Raw genomic sequence first — 17,328 nt, 5'->3', positions numbered from 1 at the left:
TACAGCTTGCCCAAAGTCACAAGGGACGTCTGTGACAGTGCCAGAAATAGACTCAGATTCTTAGTTCCCAGTTCTGTAACTTAACCATAGTACCATATTTCCTTATGAACAACTCAGGTTTTCTATTTTTACAGCTTTGGGGATATTCCTAGTATCTGTCAGTGTTATCACTGTAACCATAAAAATATTTAGGGTTTAATAACTATAACTTGATACACAGGTTGTTAGCCTAGTCTTTATACACCTCTACCTCGATATGACTCTGTCCTCGGGAGCCAAAAAATCTTATAGTGTTATAGGTGAAACCATGTTATATTGCTTTGATCCACCTGAGTGCGCAGCCCAGTCCCCCCAGAGCATTACTTTACGCGTTAATTCGTTATATCCGAATTCGTGTTGTATCAGGTTAGTTATATCGGGGTAGAGGTGTATATACAAACAAAATCCCTTTATTATAGACCAGGCTGGTAGCACCACCCATTGTTTAGGGTCGCACAGTCCTTCCCATTGTAAGACTCTTTTCAGTGGCTTATAACTTTGCCATACTTCAGTTGTTTGGGCTGAAATTTTATATGTCATTGTTTGCCTCAAGTGGAATTTTTCAGCCCAAACCATAGCCATTTCCAAAAGCAAGGCTAGGTTTTTACCATGTTAAACACTCCAGTGAGTTTTTCTTTGAAAAGCCCTAGCACCCCATTCTTTGGAGCAGGGACTTGAAATTTGTAAAGGGGGGTGATCTTTCTGTCAGGGATGTGGTTTTTGCTGTGCCTGCAAAAATCTACCCTAATCTGGCCTAGTGATAAGCCTTTGAAAAAAATCAGTTTGCCCATGCTCAGTTGAGACTTTTTGGATTCCCTGAAAATCCTGTCAGCCTGGGGTTGAGCAGGTCTTTCCCTGCAATGGCTGCTCAAGGTTTTGCCAAGTCAGCCCCAGAACTGAGAGCAGAGACTCTGTCTTCTGGTCTCAGTGATCTGCCCCCGCTGACCCAGGCAGCATGAAGGCAGACATGCAAAATCCATGAAAAAAATGCAGAAATTGGGCTTGTTTTTGGCTTAATTGGCTTGTGAGATGCTTGTTGGCTAGTTTTTGGCTTGTGGCTTGTTGCTTCTTTCTGATCAGCTCCCGGCAAGCAGGGGCAAGGGGCAAGCAGGGGCAGGGGAGAAGGGCAGAGTCAGAGGTGCACAGCGGGCCCACCACAGTCCCAGACTGCACGCCAGGGGGATCTAGATACATAGAGTGTTGGGGTTCTTAGAGATTGGCTTGTTTTGGCCTTGTTTTGAAATGGGATTAGCTTGATTTTTGGCTTATTGTGAAAATTGGGGTGCTTACTTACTGCGTGAAAGTTGGCAACTGTGTTTGGAGGAAGAAAGCTGCCTGACTCTAATGCAGTGGGGACCACACCTAGACTTCGGGAGAAGACATGGGGAAGTAGACTGGAACAAGGAACTTGGGAGGGGATGGAAGTTGGGACTGAAGACTGGTAAAAGGGGGAGAGGGAAACTGGGACTGGGAGCCCAGGGAAGAGGCTGGGACAAGGAGTAAAGAAGCAGTGGGGGGAGACACTGAGATTCAAGGAGCCCAGGGAGGGAGATTGGGACTGGAAGCCAGCTGGAACAGGGAATGTGGGCAGGGAAGTTACTGGAGGTCAAGGTGGGGGATCAGGAGGTGGGTGAGGAGGGACATGGGAATGGCTGGGTAAAGAGGTTTGGACAAGCAGGGTTTACTTTGGGGTGGGGGGGGGAAAGAGACACTAGGACTTGATGGGCAAGGAGATTGGAACTGTGTGAGAAGTGTGAGGAATGAAGAATGGACTGCCTAGGTGAGAAGAATGGGACAGATGCGGAGACAGGACTGGCAAAGAATAGGATAAGTAGGAGGGGACAGGGCAGAAGGGATGGTGGCGGTGTGGGATAGGTAGAAGGGTCTGTCTCCACTAGAGCATATGCCTAGAGCCTGGAATAGAACCCAAGATTGCTGAATCTCACCATTTCTCTGCTGACAGCAAATATCCATGAAGCCCCTTCTAGTCAGCACAGAGCCTGACAACCTGCTACTGCTATCGAATATTCCTTTATCTTAAGTAACAGGGGTCCGTGATAGATCTAAATGTTCCAACCCTGCTGATGAACCATTTGGGTGGCAATATGATGCCACGTGATGGATTTTCTGTTTTTTCCGTATTTTTTTTTAAAGTTAGGAATTTACACACACAAATAGCATGTGATCATGTAATCAAAGACTGTATTATCATGCATACATACAAGGGAGACAAATTAAGGTTGCCCAGGGAACCTGAGCTTTTACCTCACAAGGGAGTCTGCTATTGCTATCAATTTTACATGGAAGGCATTCAGGTACTTTTAGTGATGAGTGACAGTACAGAACCCTAAACTAGCTAGCTAGATAGCAAATACTTTAAAAACACTGAGCAGCTTTTCAGGTGGATGTGGTAAAGGCTTGTGAAACAGGTCAGATGTGGATTACTAATCCATAAATCAGGAAATGTTTCTAGCACTTAATCCAGAATCTGAAAGCAGTGTTACAGAGCAGACTTTAGCATCTAAGGGTATGTCTTCACTACCAGCCGGATCGGTGGGCAGCGATCGATCCCCGAGCACTCTCCCATCAACTCCTGAACTCCAACTTGGCAAGAGACACAGGCAGAGTTGACGGGGCAGCAGTAGCAGTCGATTCACTGCAGCGAAGACATCATGGTAAATCGATCTAAGTACGTCAACTTCAGCTACATTATTCACATAGCTGAAGTTGCATAACTTAGATCGATACCCTCCCCTCCCCACAGTGTAGATCAGGCCTTAGACTCATATACGGCAGAAAAACAAAGGGCCTAATCCTGCCACTCTTACTCATGTTGAGCAGTACTTTACTTCACTAGTAATCTCACTGAAATCAACTGAACTTCTCAGTAAAGTAATAGACCAAAAGAGGATAAAAATGCTTGTTCGGTTTTGTATTTTAAACAGGATCAAGGAGCTCTGCAGGACTGCCAGCTTTGCCAGAGAGAGTTGTATTGGGGGGGAGATGAAGTAGAAGCAAATAGATTTTAGGATGTTAAATGCAGCAGTGCTAGGAGAATTGTTATAAAGAGACATTCATTCTCTCACCATATGCTTTAAAAGTAATTGATTCCTGTGCGTAACCTGTTAGTGGAAACAGACTTCTTTGCTGCCAAATACATTGTAAAGATATATGCTTCTTTGGTCCTATAAAGGAAAGTCTTTATGGTCAAACAATATGATCGGACAAACTACCCCCTGATACCATGCACAGCTCCTGTGACTTTATAAACGAGAGTCAGGCCAGAGCCTAAAGTATTTACAGACTTATTCTTAAGGATCGATGATACATATATGAACTTGAGGTTTTACATCAAGCTGAAGCATAGATGAGAGAGATAAGAAGAGTTCTTTGCAGATAGAAAAGGGAGTGCTTGACTATGGAAAACTACCAAGAATTTACAAGAAAACTATCATTTCTTATTGCCGCTCACCAGAACAATCCTTAAATTAGGGGTTCTCAAACTGGGGGATCAGGACCCCTCAGAGTGTTGAGAGGTTTTTATACAGGGTGTCGTGAGCTGTCAACCCTGCTTTGCCTCCAGCATTTATAATAGTGTTAAATATATAAAAACGTGTTTTTAATTTGGGGGGGGTCACACTCAGATACTTGCTACCAGTACAAAAGTTTGAGAACCACTGCCTTAAATACATGTTTCTGTTCAGTTTCAGAAAATGAAAGTGAAAATTACCTCATACTAAAGTTTAAATTCTCATCTTCATCTTGTTTCACTCCCACCATACGCATCTTGACTCCTGGGAGGTCTTTGGTACCAGTTTCCACAGTGGCCCAAATATCTTCCCTCATAACTGCTTCTCCACAATGGGCCTTAATACTGACCATAATCATGGCAAGGGCTGCTTGCTCAGCATCACAGTGCCATGACGATACACATCTCTCACCTAGGTGTAACTGCTCAACAGCCTAGTCCTCACCGGAGACATCCAGATATGAAAATATGCTCCCCAGTACAAGTGGGATTCCTTATTCAGTCTTAGGCGGTAAATCTGGCTCACCCATTACAAACAGACAGTGCCATCCTTACTCATGACACACACCTTTTCCCTGCTCCAACACTGAGCCACTGCTTTGCTCCTTAAATCTAGTTCGAGACCACATTTGCCTCATTTTAGGCAGAGATTTAAAGCCACTTACTGTATAGCCCCTGTAATGTCCACCATCCTTTTCTTTAGCAAAGAGTTGGAATTGTCTCTTACCTGTCCGATAGCCAGTGTTGTTGAGATACACTGCAAAGGTACGTGGTTCATGTGTTGCCTGCCAGGAAGGAGAAGAGCAGTTTTCGTTGTTGGTGTATATGTTGTGATTGTGAACGTATTTCCCTGTCAGCATGGAGGACCGAGATGGGCAGCACATTGGGGTGGTTACGAAGGCATTGATAAAGGTAGCACCTCCATTCTCCATGATCCTTCTAGTCTTATTCATCACCTGCAAGGACCCTGAAATAAAGAATAACTGATTTTACTATACCATTGCTAAGAAAAATCTAAACATACATTTATGTCATATCTCCTGATTTATAAGTATATAAATGTATAATTACATTTGCCTTCTGTTGTTGGCTTGGAACATTTCATTGGCTAGCTCTAATTTTAAAGGAAAAGTAAACATTTTACATCATGTCATCGAAAATACTTTGCAAAATTCTAGGAAGTTTGAGCTCTTTTCTTGCTTGGTCACAAAATACAAGGGTAGACTAATCTGATAGGCAGATTCACAAGCCAGCCGCGGGTTGAACATTATTGTGCAAAGCTAGATGCTGCCATAGAACACATCAACAAAAGATAAGTAAAATAGGTACCATTCTAAGAATTAATAAGCTCTATTTGACGCTGAAGACTCAATGAAATTCTCTCCTTTAAGGCATAAGAAATTTTAATATTTGCCCCACTTCTAACTAATTTTCAATTTGATTTAGAACTTGATCCTGCAGCCCTTTACTCATATGAATATTCCTAACTCATGCAAGTTGATTCCCACTGAAGCCTGGGACTTCTCAAACATGCACTATTTATAAATGGCTATTTGACTTCTCAAAAGGATTTAAAAAATATTGTTTTATTGCAATACATGCAAAACAAATAAACCCTTACAATAATTAGTGGAGCATTACGCTTCAATAGCTTTTGCAGTCACCCAGCCAACAGTGATTTAATTATACATTTATCAAGTAGCAGGCAAAGCACAGAGTTATTTTTTAAAAATCACACTAAAAAGAGACCACATGCATTGACAATAACCTCACTGGGTGAAATCTGTCCCTGTGCAGAGGAGCAGCACACAGGCCTCTGCAGTACCTCAGTCTTGTGTTCTGAGTCAGCTTAGCATTTGTGGTTGAATCAGCAAAACAATTTTTGATAGCAGTCCCAACCAAACTCCTGTTCATTATGATCACATCATTATGCATGGATCTAGCCTAAGGACTTGGAGATGGTTATCTTAAAATTTTTTTTTGACTCTTTGAAGCTCAACAAACTCATGTTACAGAAAAAGATGAGGGTGGTAGATAGGATCTTCAGGTGTGCAGCAGCCTCTTGCTGTGAAATGGTGAGCCTGGTCGCTTGTGCTAGGGTCTGTGAGTACTTGCTGATAACTACCAAAGTTTTGCAATGGTCAGTTGTCCAACAAGCCAGGAACTTGGGGTGAAGAAGGGAGCAGAAGTGACAATAGGCAACAGTCACTGAGGGGTTTTGTACTTTTACAGCTTTGGGGATTTTGAGAAGTGGATTTTAGCTTCTCCTGTCATATTTTAGTTTACTTTGCATAGCTGACAGCACTTTGCTTGCAGTCAGTTTTACTGTTCCCCTGTTCTGCTGTATGGGTCTATCACAGAACAACAGGAAGAAGAAAAATATTTTAAAACCATGAAAAATGGGATTGTAAAGTCACAAAATTGCCAGGAAGGCTCAGGGCCAGGTGTAGTATATGCAATTATCTTTCATTATTTTTAGGGTTGTCGATTAATCGCAGTTAATTCACACGATTAACTAAAAAAAGTAATCACAATGAAAAAAACTAATCGAGATTAACAACACTGTGTTAAACAATAGAATACCAATTGAAATTTATTAAATATTTTTGGATGTTCTTCTACATTTTCAAATATATTGATTTCTATTACAACACAGAATACAAAGTGTACAGTGCTCACTTTATATTATTTTTATTACAAATATTTGCACTGTAAAAATGATAAAAAAAGTATGCTTCAATTCACCTCATACAAATACTGTAGTGCAATCTCTTTATTGTGTAAATGTGTAATTTACAAATGTAGATTTTTTTTTGTTACATAACTACACAAAACCAAAACAATGTAAAACTTTAGAACCTACAAGGCCAATCGGTCCTATTTCTTGTTCAGCCAATTGCTAGGACAAACAAGTTTGTTTACACTTACAGGAGATACTGTTGCCTGCTTCTTATTTACAATGTCACCTGAAAGTGAGAACAGGCATTCGCATGACACTTATGTAGCCGGTATTGCAGTGTATTTACGTGCCAGATATGCTAAACATTTGGATGCCTCTTCATGCATTGACCACAATTCCAGAGGACATGCTTCCATGCTGATAATGCTCACTAAAAAAATAGTGTGTTAATTAAATTTGTGACTGAACTCCTTGGGGGAGAACTGTACATCTCCTGTTCTGTTTTACCCACATTCTGCCATATATTTCATATTATAGCACTCTTGGATGATGACTCAGCATGTTTGTTTTAAGAATACTTTCACAGCAGATTTGACAAAACGCAAAGAAGACACCACTGTGAGATTTCTAAAGATAGCTACAGCACTCAACCCAAGGTTTAAGAATCTGAGGTGCTGTCCAAAATCTTCAGAAGTCTTAAAAGAGCAACACTCAAATGCGGAAACTATAGAATGTGAAGTACCAAAAAAAAAAAATCAACCTTCTGCTGGTGGCATCTGACTCAGATGATGAAAATGAACATTAATCGGTACACTCTGCCTTGGATCATTATCACGCAGAATCCATCATCAGCATGGACGCATGAGCTCTGCAATGGTGAAGCATTAAGGGACATATGTATCTTTAGCGCATCAGGCTACAACAGTGTCATACAAATGCCTGTTCTCACTTTCAGGTGACATTTTAAACAAGAAGTGGGCAGCATTATCTCCTGCAAATTGTAACCAAACTTATTTCTCTGAGCAATTACTGAAGTAGGACTGAGTTGACTTGTAGGCTCTCAAGTTTTACATTGTTTTATTTATGAATGCAGGGTTTTTTGTTCATAATTCTACATTTGTAAGTTCAGCTTTACTGATAAAGAGATTGTACTATAGTACTTGTAGTAGGTGAATTGAAAAATACAATTTCTTTTGTTTTTTACAGTGCAAATATCTGTAATAAAAATAAATAAAAAGTGAGCACTGTACACTTTGTGTTCTGTGTTGTAATTGAAATCAATATATTTGAAAATGTAGAAAACAGCTAAAACATTTAAATAAATGTATTCTATTATTAACAGTGCAATTAATCTTTTTAATCGTGCAATTAATCATGATTAATTTTTTTAATTCCTTGACAGCCCTAATTATTTTTAAACAATTTAGTAGATTTCAGGTTAACTAGTTACCCCAAACACTGATTTGTTGGTTTCTGCGAGGCTGACGTATTAGTTTTAGCAACTGAAATCTGACTTAGTCTTTGCATTAAATTTCCTTTTTTTTCGTTACAGTGGGAGACGGAAAATGAGGTATTGGTGTTTTTGATTCTGTGGGAGTAGAGTTGATAACCCTCCCAGACTGGCCAGGAGTCTCCCAGAATGGGACTCAATCTCCCGGCTACTGAAACCAATCCAGAAGATTTAAGCCCCTAAAAGTCCAGGGTCCGTGCAGCGGGGCTAAGGCAGGCTCCCTACCTACCCTGGCCCCACACAGCTCCCCTTTGTCTGGCTCAAAGGCGCAGAAACCATGGCCATGGGAGCTGGAGAGGTGGTGCCTGCAGGCAGAGGCAGCACGCAGAGCCGCCTGACCAGGCCGCTTCTGAGCCTAGGAGCCGGTCACTTTCCAGGAGCCGCCTGAGGTAAGTGCCGCCCAGCTGGAGCCGCATCCCTTCCTGTACCCCATCCCCCTGCCCTGAGCCCCCCCCACCTAAACTCCCTCCCAGAATCCGCACCCTATACCCCCTCCTGAACCCTGAACCTCCTGCCCCAGGTTCAGCCCGGAGCCCCTTCTCCTTCCCTGCCCTTTGAACCCCTCGGGCCCACCCCCCAGCCCAGAGTCCGCACCCCCTCCCACACCACAACCCTCTGCCCCAGAAAGCGAATGAGGGTGGAGGACAGCGAGCGATGGAGGGAGGGGGATGGAGTGATGGGGCAGGGCTGGGGCATGGCCTTGGGGAAGGGGCAGGGCAGGAGGTGGGGCAAGAGTGTTTGGGTTTGTGCAATTAGACAGTTGGCAACCCTATGTGGGAGCCATTACATCTCTCCTTTGAGTAGTCTGGTCTGCCACAATACTTGTATATGTGACATTTGAAGATGCACACTTTGCAGGATTGGGCCCATGGTAAATAGCGTTCATTACCCTTTCACAGATGCTCTTTTCACCCTGTAAACTTGTATAGAAATGTGTGTAGGGAAATATTCAACTAAATATAGATAAATAGCAGGGATTTAAAGATACAGAATTTTTTGAAAGTAAGTGCTCAGTTCTGCTGCTGCTGCCACAATACATTACTGTCATTGAAAGGCTCCCTTTCCCTTGAACGAGAGTTGGATCTGGTTCTGAGTTATTTTATTTATTCCACCAGGTATGCACTTTACAAAACTGATGCTAATATATTTACAGCACTGGAAATCAACACTTCAAAGGCAGGTTAGGCTGCCTCCTTTTCACATGGAAGGGGACTGTTAACCCCTTACTAAAACTCAGTGGGTTTTTTTTTGGTTAGCTCCCAGTACCAAAAGTAAGGGAAAGTGTCAATGGGAAATCAGGACCCTGACACTCACAGTCCCCAGGAACAATGGGGAGAGGCCAATGTTCCAGGTCAGCCTGATTGACAGGGCAGGCAGGCTAATGAGGGAGTCAGGAGGCTGGGGGTCCCGTCCTCTGTGTGAACTGGAATTGCTGGGTCAGACAGAGTGGGGCCAAGCTAAGGAGAGAGTAGGGGCCCAAGCTGTGCTGGGAGCAGAGTCATAGAAGCAGCCCGGAGACCAGAGCTGTGCCGGGAGAAGGGCTGTAGCAACCAGGTCCAGAGGGGCCAGAAAAGCAGCCCAGGAAGCAGGTCAGTGCTGGGAGCAGAGTCACAGAAGCAGCCCGGAAAGCAGACCTGCGCTGGGAGGAAAACTGTAGTAATCAGAGCCAGAGGGGCCAGAGAAGCAGCCCAGGGACCTAGAGGCAGAGGAATAGCAGCAGTGCTGGGGCAGAGTGCAGCTGGAGCTGGAGCAGTCTGGACCTGGGTGCGGTGAGCAGCTGGGAAGAGTGAGGGGGACACTGGGCAGAGGGCTCAGCGCAGGGAGATGCCCCCTGCCAAGAGGCTTTGCAGGCCAGACTTGGAGGGGGATCGTAACCCTTATGGGGTGGGGACGACACTGGGAAGAAGGGTCCTGCCACCTAGAGCCTCAGGGCATTTGGCCACCACCAGAGCAAGTGTCCGACCTGCAGCATCCCTGCAGCACAGCTAGGGCTTGAGAAGGAGGCCTGGGACTTGTGAGGAACAGACCGTGATCTTCCCTTACATTCCAGAGACGCTGGTTGTGATGTCCCCGTGCCACAGAGCAGACCCTGTGGATAGGATCCCACTGATCATTACATCCAGTTCAAAGCAAATACAATTTATTAAACAGCAACCAGTTAAAAAAATAAGGAAAAAATGGGGAAGGTTAAAGGAAAATACATAACCCCACGCTGTGGCAAGGGGACATGTAAGGGAAGATCACAGTCTGCAATGCTGCACAGGAAACTGAGCTATCTGGGTGGAGGGGTTTGATTGCAGGCTGAATGCAAATGGAGGGGACTGCTTGAGGGAAACTGTGAGATTGAATTGGCAGAAACACCATGGAGACAGACAGAGAAGGCAGCAAAGAAGAAGTCCCAGAGATAGCCAGAGAAGCACTTGGTTAGCCTGACTCTGAAAACAAAAAACAGTGAGAGACTTGGCGTAGAGTGCTGGCTGGAAAGAGGATTGGAATTATGAGCAAAGAAACTGTCTCCTGGTGTTTGATTCCTACTGTATTCGGGGTAACAGGACTTTATGTACATTCCTTGTAAAACACACAGAGTTGCATCAAAGAAACAGCTGACTCCATCAATTTTTCCTAATTGAAATAAGCAATTCACAAGGCCTTGAATATTGGCTAGCTGTATGGGTCACAAGGGGTAACATTATTATACGCTATCATGCACTCTGTGGTATTACCCAGCTTTCTGCAAATTATGTTCTGGATTTTACTTCACTGTTCTGCATAACTCTAGGACAGAGGGGAGGTGAATTTTTACATATTTTGCTTCAATGATTCTACACTCAGAAGGCAAACATCTTCTATTACAAAGCATGTAATTTGCAGAGAATCATTTATGTTAGAATACTAAAAGAGTTTGTTTCATTCCATAAGTCCTAGACCTCCTGATGCCATGGCATAAACCACTCTAAATATTTTAAAGGGTTTGAAACTCAGCTTTGCCCACGTGGGGCCATAAACAGAAAAATGATGACTCATATGTAGAAAATAATGTATCTTTAAACCTTTCAAATAAGCAGAATGATCTACTGTTGAAACTGCAAAAAAATATGATGTGTTTTGGGGCCAAATCCTGGTTCAATGTGCAAAGCGTATGTAAATTTCTTGTGTAAGGGAAAACTATGCAGGGATTGTGGAGAACAGAACATTCCTTCAATCCTGTGGTAAGGCATATGTACAAGCAGGTTGCGGTGGTTTCATTATGGGCCTGCAATAGCAGCCACAGCCCTCTGTGAACTCCTAAGCAAGTTTCTGAGTCAGCAGTTCCAGTATGTGAACAGAGAGATTTACTACATCCTTGCTACTCTCCCAGCATACCTACAATCCCTCCTCCATGGTCTTGTGAAGACAGCTGCCAGGATGCACTGTTCTGCGAGTACTTTCTTTTCTACATGGCCTGTACAGCCTGGCCCAGTGCCCAGTAGAAATGGGCCGCTGTTTAGCCATAGAAGGGAGGCCAGGGCTTGACCCTTGTACAGAAATTTCCAAAATGTCTGTAACTAAAAGAAACAAATCTACATAACAGCTCTACATAATAGCCCTAGAATCTCTTAGACTAATAATACAGGATTGTTTATAACCACTGAATGGCCATTTATTACGCTGCATGGTTAAATAAATCAGTGATTAGAGAAAACACAAATAAAATAGATTAGACAGCTCTAAGGGCTCAATGGGAAAACTCACTATGTCCAATGACAGGATTAGCCCTAAAATAAGAAATATGAATTTATTATTTGTGGACTAACAGCCCAAAAAGTTGTACAGTCATTATCAATCATAACAAATACAAAAATGCCCATAATTAGATAAGTTTAGTGGTTAGTATCTTTCTAGAGTATTTAAGGGAAAATATGCCAAGGAGATGATCTTCAAGAAGTCTGCGTTTTTTCCCCCCTCAGAAAATTATGAAAAAATCATTTCCTACATGTTGTCCAAGTTGTGATCAAATACTGCATATACATAGGACAAATAAACTGGCCTCCGTTCGTATACTTCACATGGTATGAAAATAGCTTGACTTTAAACATATTTAAAAAATTACATATAAATAATATAAGCTTGTGATCTGAAATTAGGTCAAGTTTGCATGTGTGTGTAATATATCAGATCATATACTATATATGACAAAAAAAGAAAATATAGCTTTTTATCCATCTGGTACCATGCAATAGGTAACAATAGCTTCAACTTTTTAAAGAGTTATATAAAAACAGATTGCCAGAACTAACTTAAATATTATGAATTGAATTTCTTATTTTTTTAAACTGTTTTTGGCCCTATATGTTTTTACATACTGTATTCCTCGCAACCTCTTAGGTTAACATGGCTGATTGTAAGGTACTTATCCCCTAAACTGGAATTAGGTGAGTAACAAAATGTATAATACAATTTTTAACAATATAATTTCCTTTTCAAATCTGTGAACCATGTCTGATAACATTGCGGAACAGGCACATTTTTAAATATCAATTATCGTGTATTTCAGTAACTTCTGCTATATACATGTGTAAAGGAAACTGAGTAGCAAATAACATAATTATGTCTCACCAAGCTCCACATCTTGGTCATCTGTTAGTACGAGAATAATGTTGGGTCTGATATTTTTTCGCTCCTGCTGCACACGTCCTCTGAACCTTGGGGATTTGACAGTAGTACAGAGACTTCTTAGCAAGTCAGTACTAAGCGCAGTCAAAAGGAGTGCAAAGCAATAATACTTCATTGTAGTTTCAATATCACAAGCAAAATAATTTCCCCAAAGTGTCTGTTCCTTAGTTTTCAAGATCTGTGAAGAGAAAAAGATTAAAACTGAAATGCTGCCGAAATAGTGAATAAACTTGCAAAAATGTTTGGAGAAAGGCGATATTCAGAAGTCAAAACTAGCAAATACAGAGTACTGTGACAGCAACTCACGTAGATTAATGGTAGCTTTATACTAAGTCATCTTCTGAGAATACACTTGGACATTTTGCAACTTCACTTTTCATTTTACTTTTGCTCCAAGTTAGTCTATGGACTGCATTTTGTATTCACACAGCTTCCAAAGTACACCTCACACTTCATCCCCCCTCCCCTTTTTTTTTTTAACAGCACAGTGTTCCTTAAACGCAGTACCTGGATATAATAATGAATTGCTGTGATGCACTGCTGTTCAGAACATCTGTAGGAGGAGCCCTAAAAAGGTAAAAGCAGAAGACATTTTAGTCAAAGACTTCACAACTTATTGTGCTCTGAACTAACTCTCTGGAATGGCACATCAGAGCTTTACTTTTGTCCACTAAACGAGAAAAATAGAAGAAATCTACATTCACCATTGTTTACATAATAGCATATCTTCCTTGTTGGTGAGAGTGCACCTTTGTGTTTAGAAGCAAGTGAAATATATAATCTTGTCATTGCCATATGTCTTTGTAAACATTTATAATCACCCTGTGAAACTCTCAGAATAAGAAGTGTTAATTTCATCTGGATGGCACCTGGAAAGCAATAGAATTATTTTAGGTTAACTCACCTGCACGAGATATTAAAGACTCAGAAGCAGACAGAACAGCATGGCTGTCATTTGTAATCTGCATTGTATCACTAACTGAAAAGTCATCTTTCCACTGACAGAGATCTCATATTAAGTGATGCCTGGACAGTCTTACCCAGCATTGTAAAAGCACATAACTGTCTCTCATCAATCAACGATGGAACTGAGTGCATCATCTATAATGCACAGTACCTCCTACAAACCTTTCTTCTCAATACTCCCTTTTCAGATTCAGCTCAGTATGCCTCTCAGAACTCCCCTCTCAGTGCTTGTCAGTCAAACAGCTTTGCTATTGTAAGACTTGATGCAAGCACAGAAGTTTTGCTTTGCTGCAGCAGATCTAAACCTGCAACTGAAAATGATTGATTGGTCTTGGGAGTAAAGGTTAGCCACTTACACTTCAACATTTTTTGCATGACTGACTGAAGCCCTGTGAAAACATCACATTACACAATATAGGAAAAAAGGTTGGAGTAATGCCATCTCACTTTAGGGCATTAACTTGTTAAAAGCATTTTTTTTTTAATTTTTATTCTGGGACTACAGATAAACTGCAGAAGCCTCATAATTTTTTTTTTTTTAAACAAGTCATATGGGAAAGTCTGCATGGGAATTGGCCTGCACCAGCCTTAATTAGAATGGAGCACTATTCCTCAGAAGGTCAGCACTCTCACACCTGAGACTTCATATTTAAACATGCAGCATTAGCTAGAAGCAGACACACCTAATTTAACGGGAGCAATCCATAACAAGAGAAAAAGGGGCCCATCACTCATGTAAAAATACAATAAAAGGTGATATACATCTTGTGAGGGAGAACTTGACACAGACTGCTAGAAAAAGGATACTGTGCTTGTTTTCACACACACCTATTATTTTAAACTTCACAAGATACCCTATAAACAGTTTCATACTGCTCACTCTGCAGGCTGTAATGACACCAAAGGAGTGTGAATGTCTTTCAAACAAAAATCCAAGTGTTTGTTGCAGAGTAATCCTGTCTTCCATTGTCTGTTCACCAACAAACATTCTGGTCTATGATTGACGTTAGGGCAATGCAAACCCAAAACGCAGGGATCGGAATTTATTGTTAAATACCATTTCAGTGATTACATGACACTCAGATAAGTAGACTGAAAGTCTGTAATTAGGCTGGAGTGACTTTTAAAAATACTTCAGTTTCCACATATTTGTTCCAGCTCACAAAAAAGCTGACAAAGAACAGGATCACTGGAGAAATAAGCATTTTTCTGACAGACACCACAGGCTTTTGATGCAAAAGCAAAAATATAGTTTCCTTAATTGTCTGATCTTTAAGCAAAACTTTGACTCACCTCACAAAGCCCAAAAAGAGTGTCAAGTGAGAGTCAATATTTAGTTTCTTATATCAGTTGCACTGTACAGCAAACTTTTTCAGACAACGTTGACCCAGAAAGTGCAGTCATCCTGACTGCACTGAGCAAACATTGGCACCAACATGTTTGAATAATCTCCCGCAGTATGAACGGTGAGTTCCTGACAATTACACCTGAGTGCTAATAAAATTTAGAACAGTCCAAACCAACATTACCAGCTATTCTTCAGCTTGTCTGGGCTCCACTAGTCAGTCAGTGGGGTAAAAAAAAATCCTTTAGCCTTAATTTTATATTTTATTAATCAAACATCCTTGTTAGATAATTCTTTTCTAGAAATAGACGTATGAAGTTACTTTCCAACTATTTAATTTCTTTTTCTCTTGATAAGGGAGGACAAATGACTGAATTGATCTAAGACAAAAAAAATTAGCTTAATTTTATTGAAGTGACTCTTGCACAAAAGCCACAGAAATGCAATCGTTGATCACTCAGAGCTCTGAATAATGGTTATCTCCTCCCCTCCCATTTTTTTTTTTTTTTTTGCACAGACAATTCTTTATTCAAAAGTGACCTTTGAAAACCTTCCATCCTCTCACAGGCTGGTTTCCAGCTCCAGAAGGCAATGAAGTACAGAAGAAAACAGACAAAATGCAGAGCTTGATAGAGGAGACAAGGATGCAATGTTTGTGTTGGATACTCTTTCAGAGCCTACAAGTGGTCTTAGAGACACAGAAGTTTGTCTTGAAAAAATCAAAAATAGGAGAGATTTTTAAGAGAGACCTTTTTTCTTGACATGTAGCAAGTAAACTTAAAGCATTGTACAATACCCAAAAGTCAAAACCCGACTACAAGTTCCCTTTCTCCAGACAGGTAAATGAGAACATTGATTGTAACTTAGATACATGCTATATGGAAAGTTTAAATATTTTTATCAGCAGAACATACATAATGACAACTGAAATCTCAGGAAGATGGAAAACAAGAGCAAAAGAAAATTCAAAAAGACCATCTTTCCTCATTTGGATGTAATTTTTAGTTCAGTCACACTATTTTTTTTTCATGTGAACATTAGGTCTTAGCTCGAGTTCACCCTTCTAACACTGGTGCGAGAAAAATGAAAACTTAGCACTTCTGCTGGCATCCATATTGGTATTCTCAGAAGACAGGATACGACTGATGGACATGGAGAATGAACTGCTCCTCATGCAATCCTTGAGATAATTCCTCCAGGGGAGGCTTAAACTACATCAGTGTAGCAGCACGAAGAGACCTGCATTGCCACAGTTTGTGCTATGGGTAAAGGCAGCTTCCCTCTCCAGGGCTGTCAGTAGGACAATTTCACTGGAAGGGATGAAGGGAGGAAAGGATAATGACTTTACAAGCAATTCTCACATTTTGGTCAAAATTGTCAGGAGTGACTAATGATTTTGGTGTGCCCACTTTTTAGTGCCTGACTCAATATACCATAGAGAGGGCTGATTTTCAGAAAGAGCTGAGCACTTTCCCTCTGAAAATTAGACTCCTTTACAATGTCTCAAGTTCGGCACCCAAAAACTGAGGAACCATATGTCACTAGTCAGTTTCAAAAGTCTTGACTTTATCAATACCAGTACTATCCTGGAAATGTTTTGGCTTTTTGATTTCTAACATATTTCTTTATAGTACACCCTTGCAAACAATATGAATAAAATTCTTGCTAGAATTCTCTAAGTTTAAATGCCACTTTTAATACACTTTGTATAATATCAATTACCCACTAAATATTCCTAAGTTTCTTTCTTGATTGTATACTTTAGAGGGCTAATGGCAACTCTACAACCAGAGTCATGGAGACGAGACCTCCAAACATCATGAGTCCCCAACCTGCCTTTTTCCAGCAGAGTGAACTTGGCTTACTTGTATAGATCACTCATATGTCCCTAAATCTAAAGTCAGGCTTGGAGATAGTGAGCTAAGAAGCTGTGTGAGTGTTGGTGTGTATGATCATGTCACCCTCCAGTGGCTTTTCCACAGACATGATAACAGAGCTACTTCTACCAGCTAAAGGAGGAATCTCCCTGTAAGGAGGCGCCCTGGCTCCCCGCCGCACCTGAGGGGGAAGAGCCAGGGCAGGCACCTCTGTGGGCGGAGCCAATACCGCCTGTTCCCGCCCCCCAGAAGTCAAGGGGCGGGACAGGAAGTATAAAAGCCAGGGCCCAGAGCTCAGTTGAGCCCAGGACACTGAAGAGTACAGACGTGGAGGCCCGAGCTCCCGCTCGGCCCAGCTTGGCTTGTGCTCACTATCCCGAGGAGCGCTGGCCGGACCTGCCGCCGGCCCGGTATCTAGAGGAGCGCTGGCCAGACTTACCTCGGGCCAAGTATCCAGAGGAGAGCTGGCCGGACCTGTCCCGTGCCGGTATCCTGAGGACCCTCAGCCTGAACTACCCTGTGCCCGCTGGCCGGAGGAGCCACCAGAGCCTGCGTCCCCCCCGGTCTTCGAGGAACCTATGGTCTGGGACCCGCCGGACTACGCCGACGGAGGACAGGTACCAGGGGAGGGGGAAGTTGGAAGTAGCCTGGGGGCGGCTGACTACAGTCAGGCCGCAGAAGGCCCCGAGCCTATGGCCGTGTGTATTGGCCAGAATCCCCACTGACCAC

General features: G+C 42.0%; 1 protein-coding gene across 3 annotated transcripts in view; it reads right to left on the bottom strand.

Moving 5' to 3' along the window:
- SULF1 (sulfatase 1) overlaps nt 1–17,328 on the bottom strand; it is a 155,836-nt gene that overhangs the window by 96,192 nt on the left and 42,316 nt on the right. For 2 of the 3 annotated variants that reach the window (XM_075063068.1, XM_032782471.2), the window contains exons 1-2: nt 12,355–12,586; nt 4,296–4,535 (exon numbers count right to left, since the gene is read on the bottom strand). In XM_075063068.1, the coding sequence (XP_074919169.1) occupies nt 4,296–4,535; nt 12,355–12,526 (412 nt within the window). In that variant the 5' untranslated portion in view covers nt 12,527–12,586. Of the gene's footprint in view, nt 1–4,295; nt 4,536–12,354; nt 12,590–12,918; nt 12,979–17,328 lie in introns of those variants that run through there. The other variant, XM_075063067.1, reaches the window with a different exon arrangement.

Source organism: Chelonoidis abingdonii, chromosome 2 (genome assembly GCF_003597395.2).
Source record: "Chelonoidis abingdonii isolate Lonesome George chromosome 2, CheloAbing_2.0, whole genome shotgun sequence".
NCBI classification, from domain to species: Eukaryota; Metazoa; Chordata; order Testudines; family Testudinidae; genus Chelonoidis; species Chelonoidis abingdonii.
Note: the sequence above shows the minus strand (reverse complement) of the source record. Positions and strands in the feature narration are given on the sequence as shown.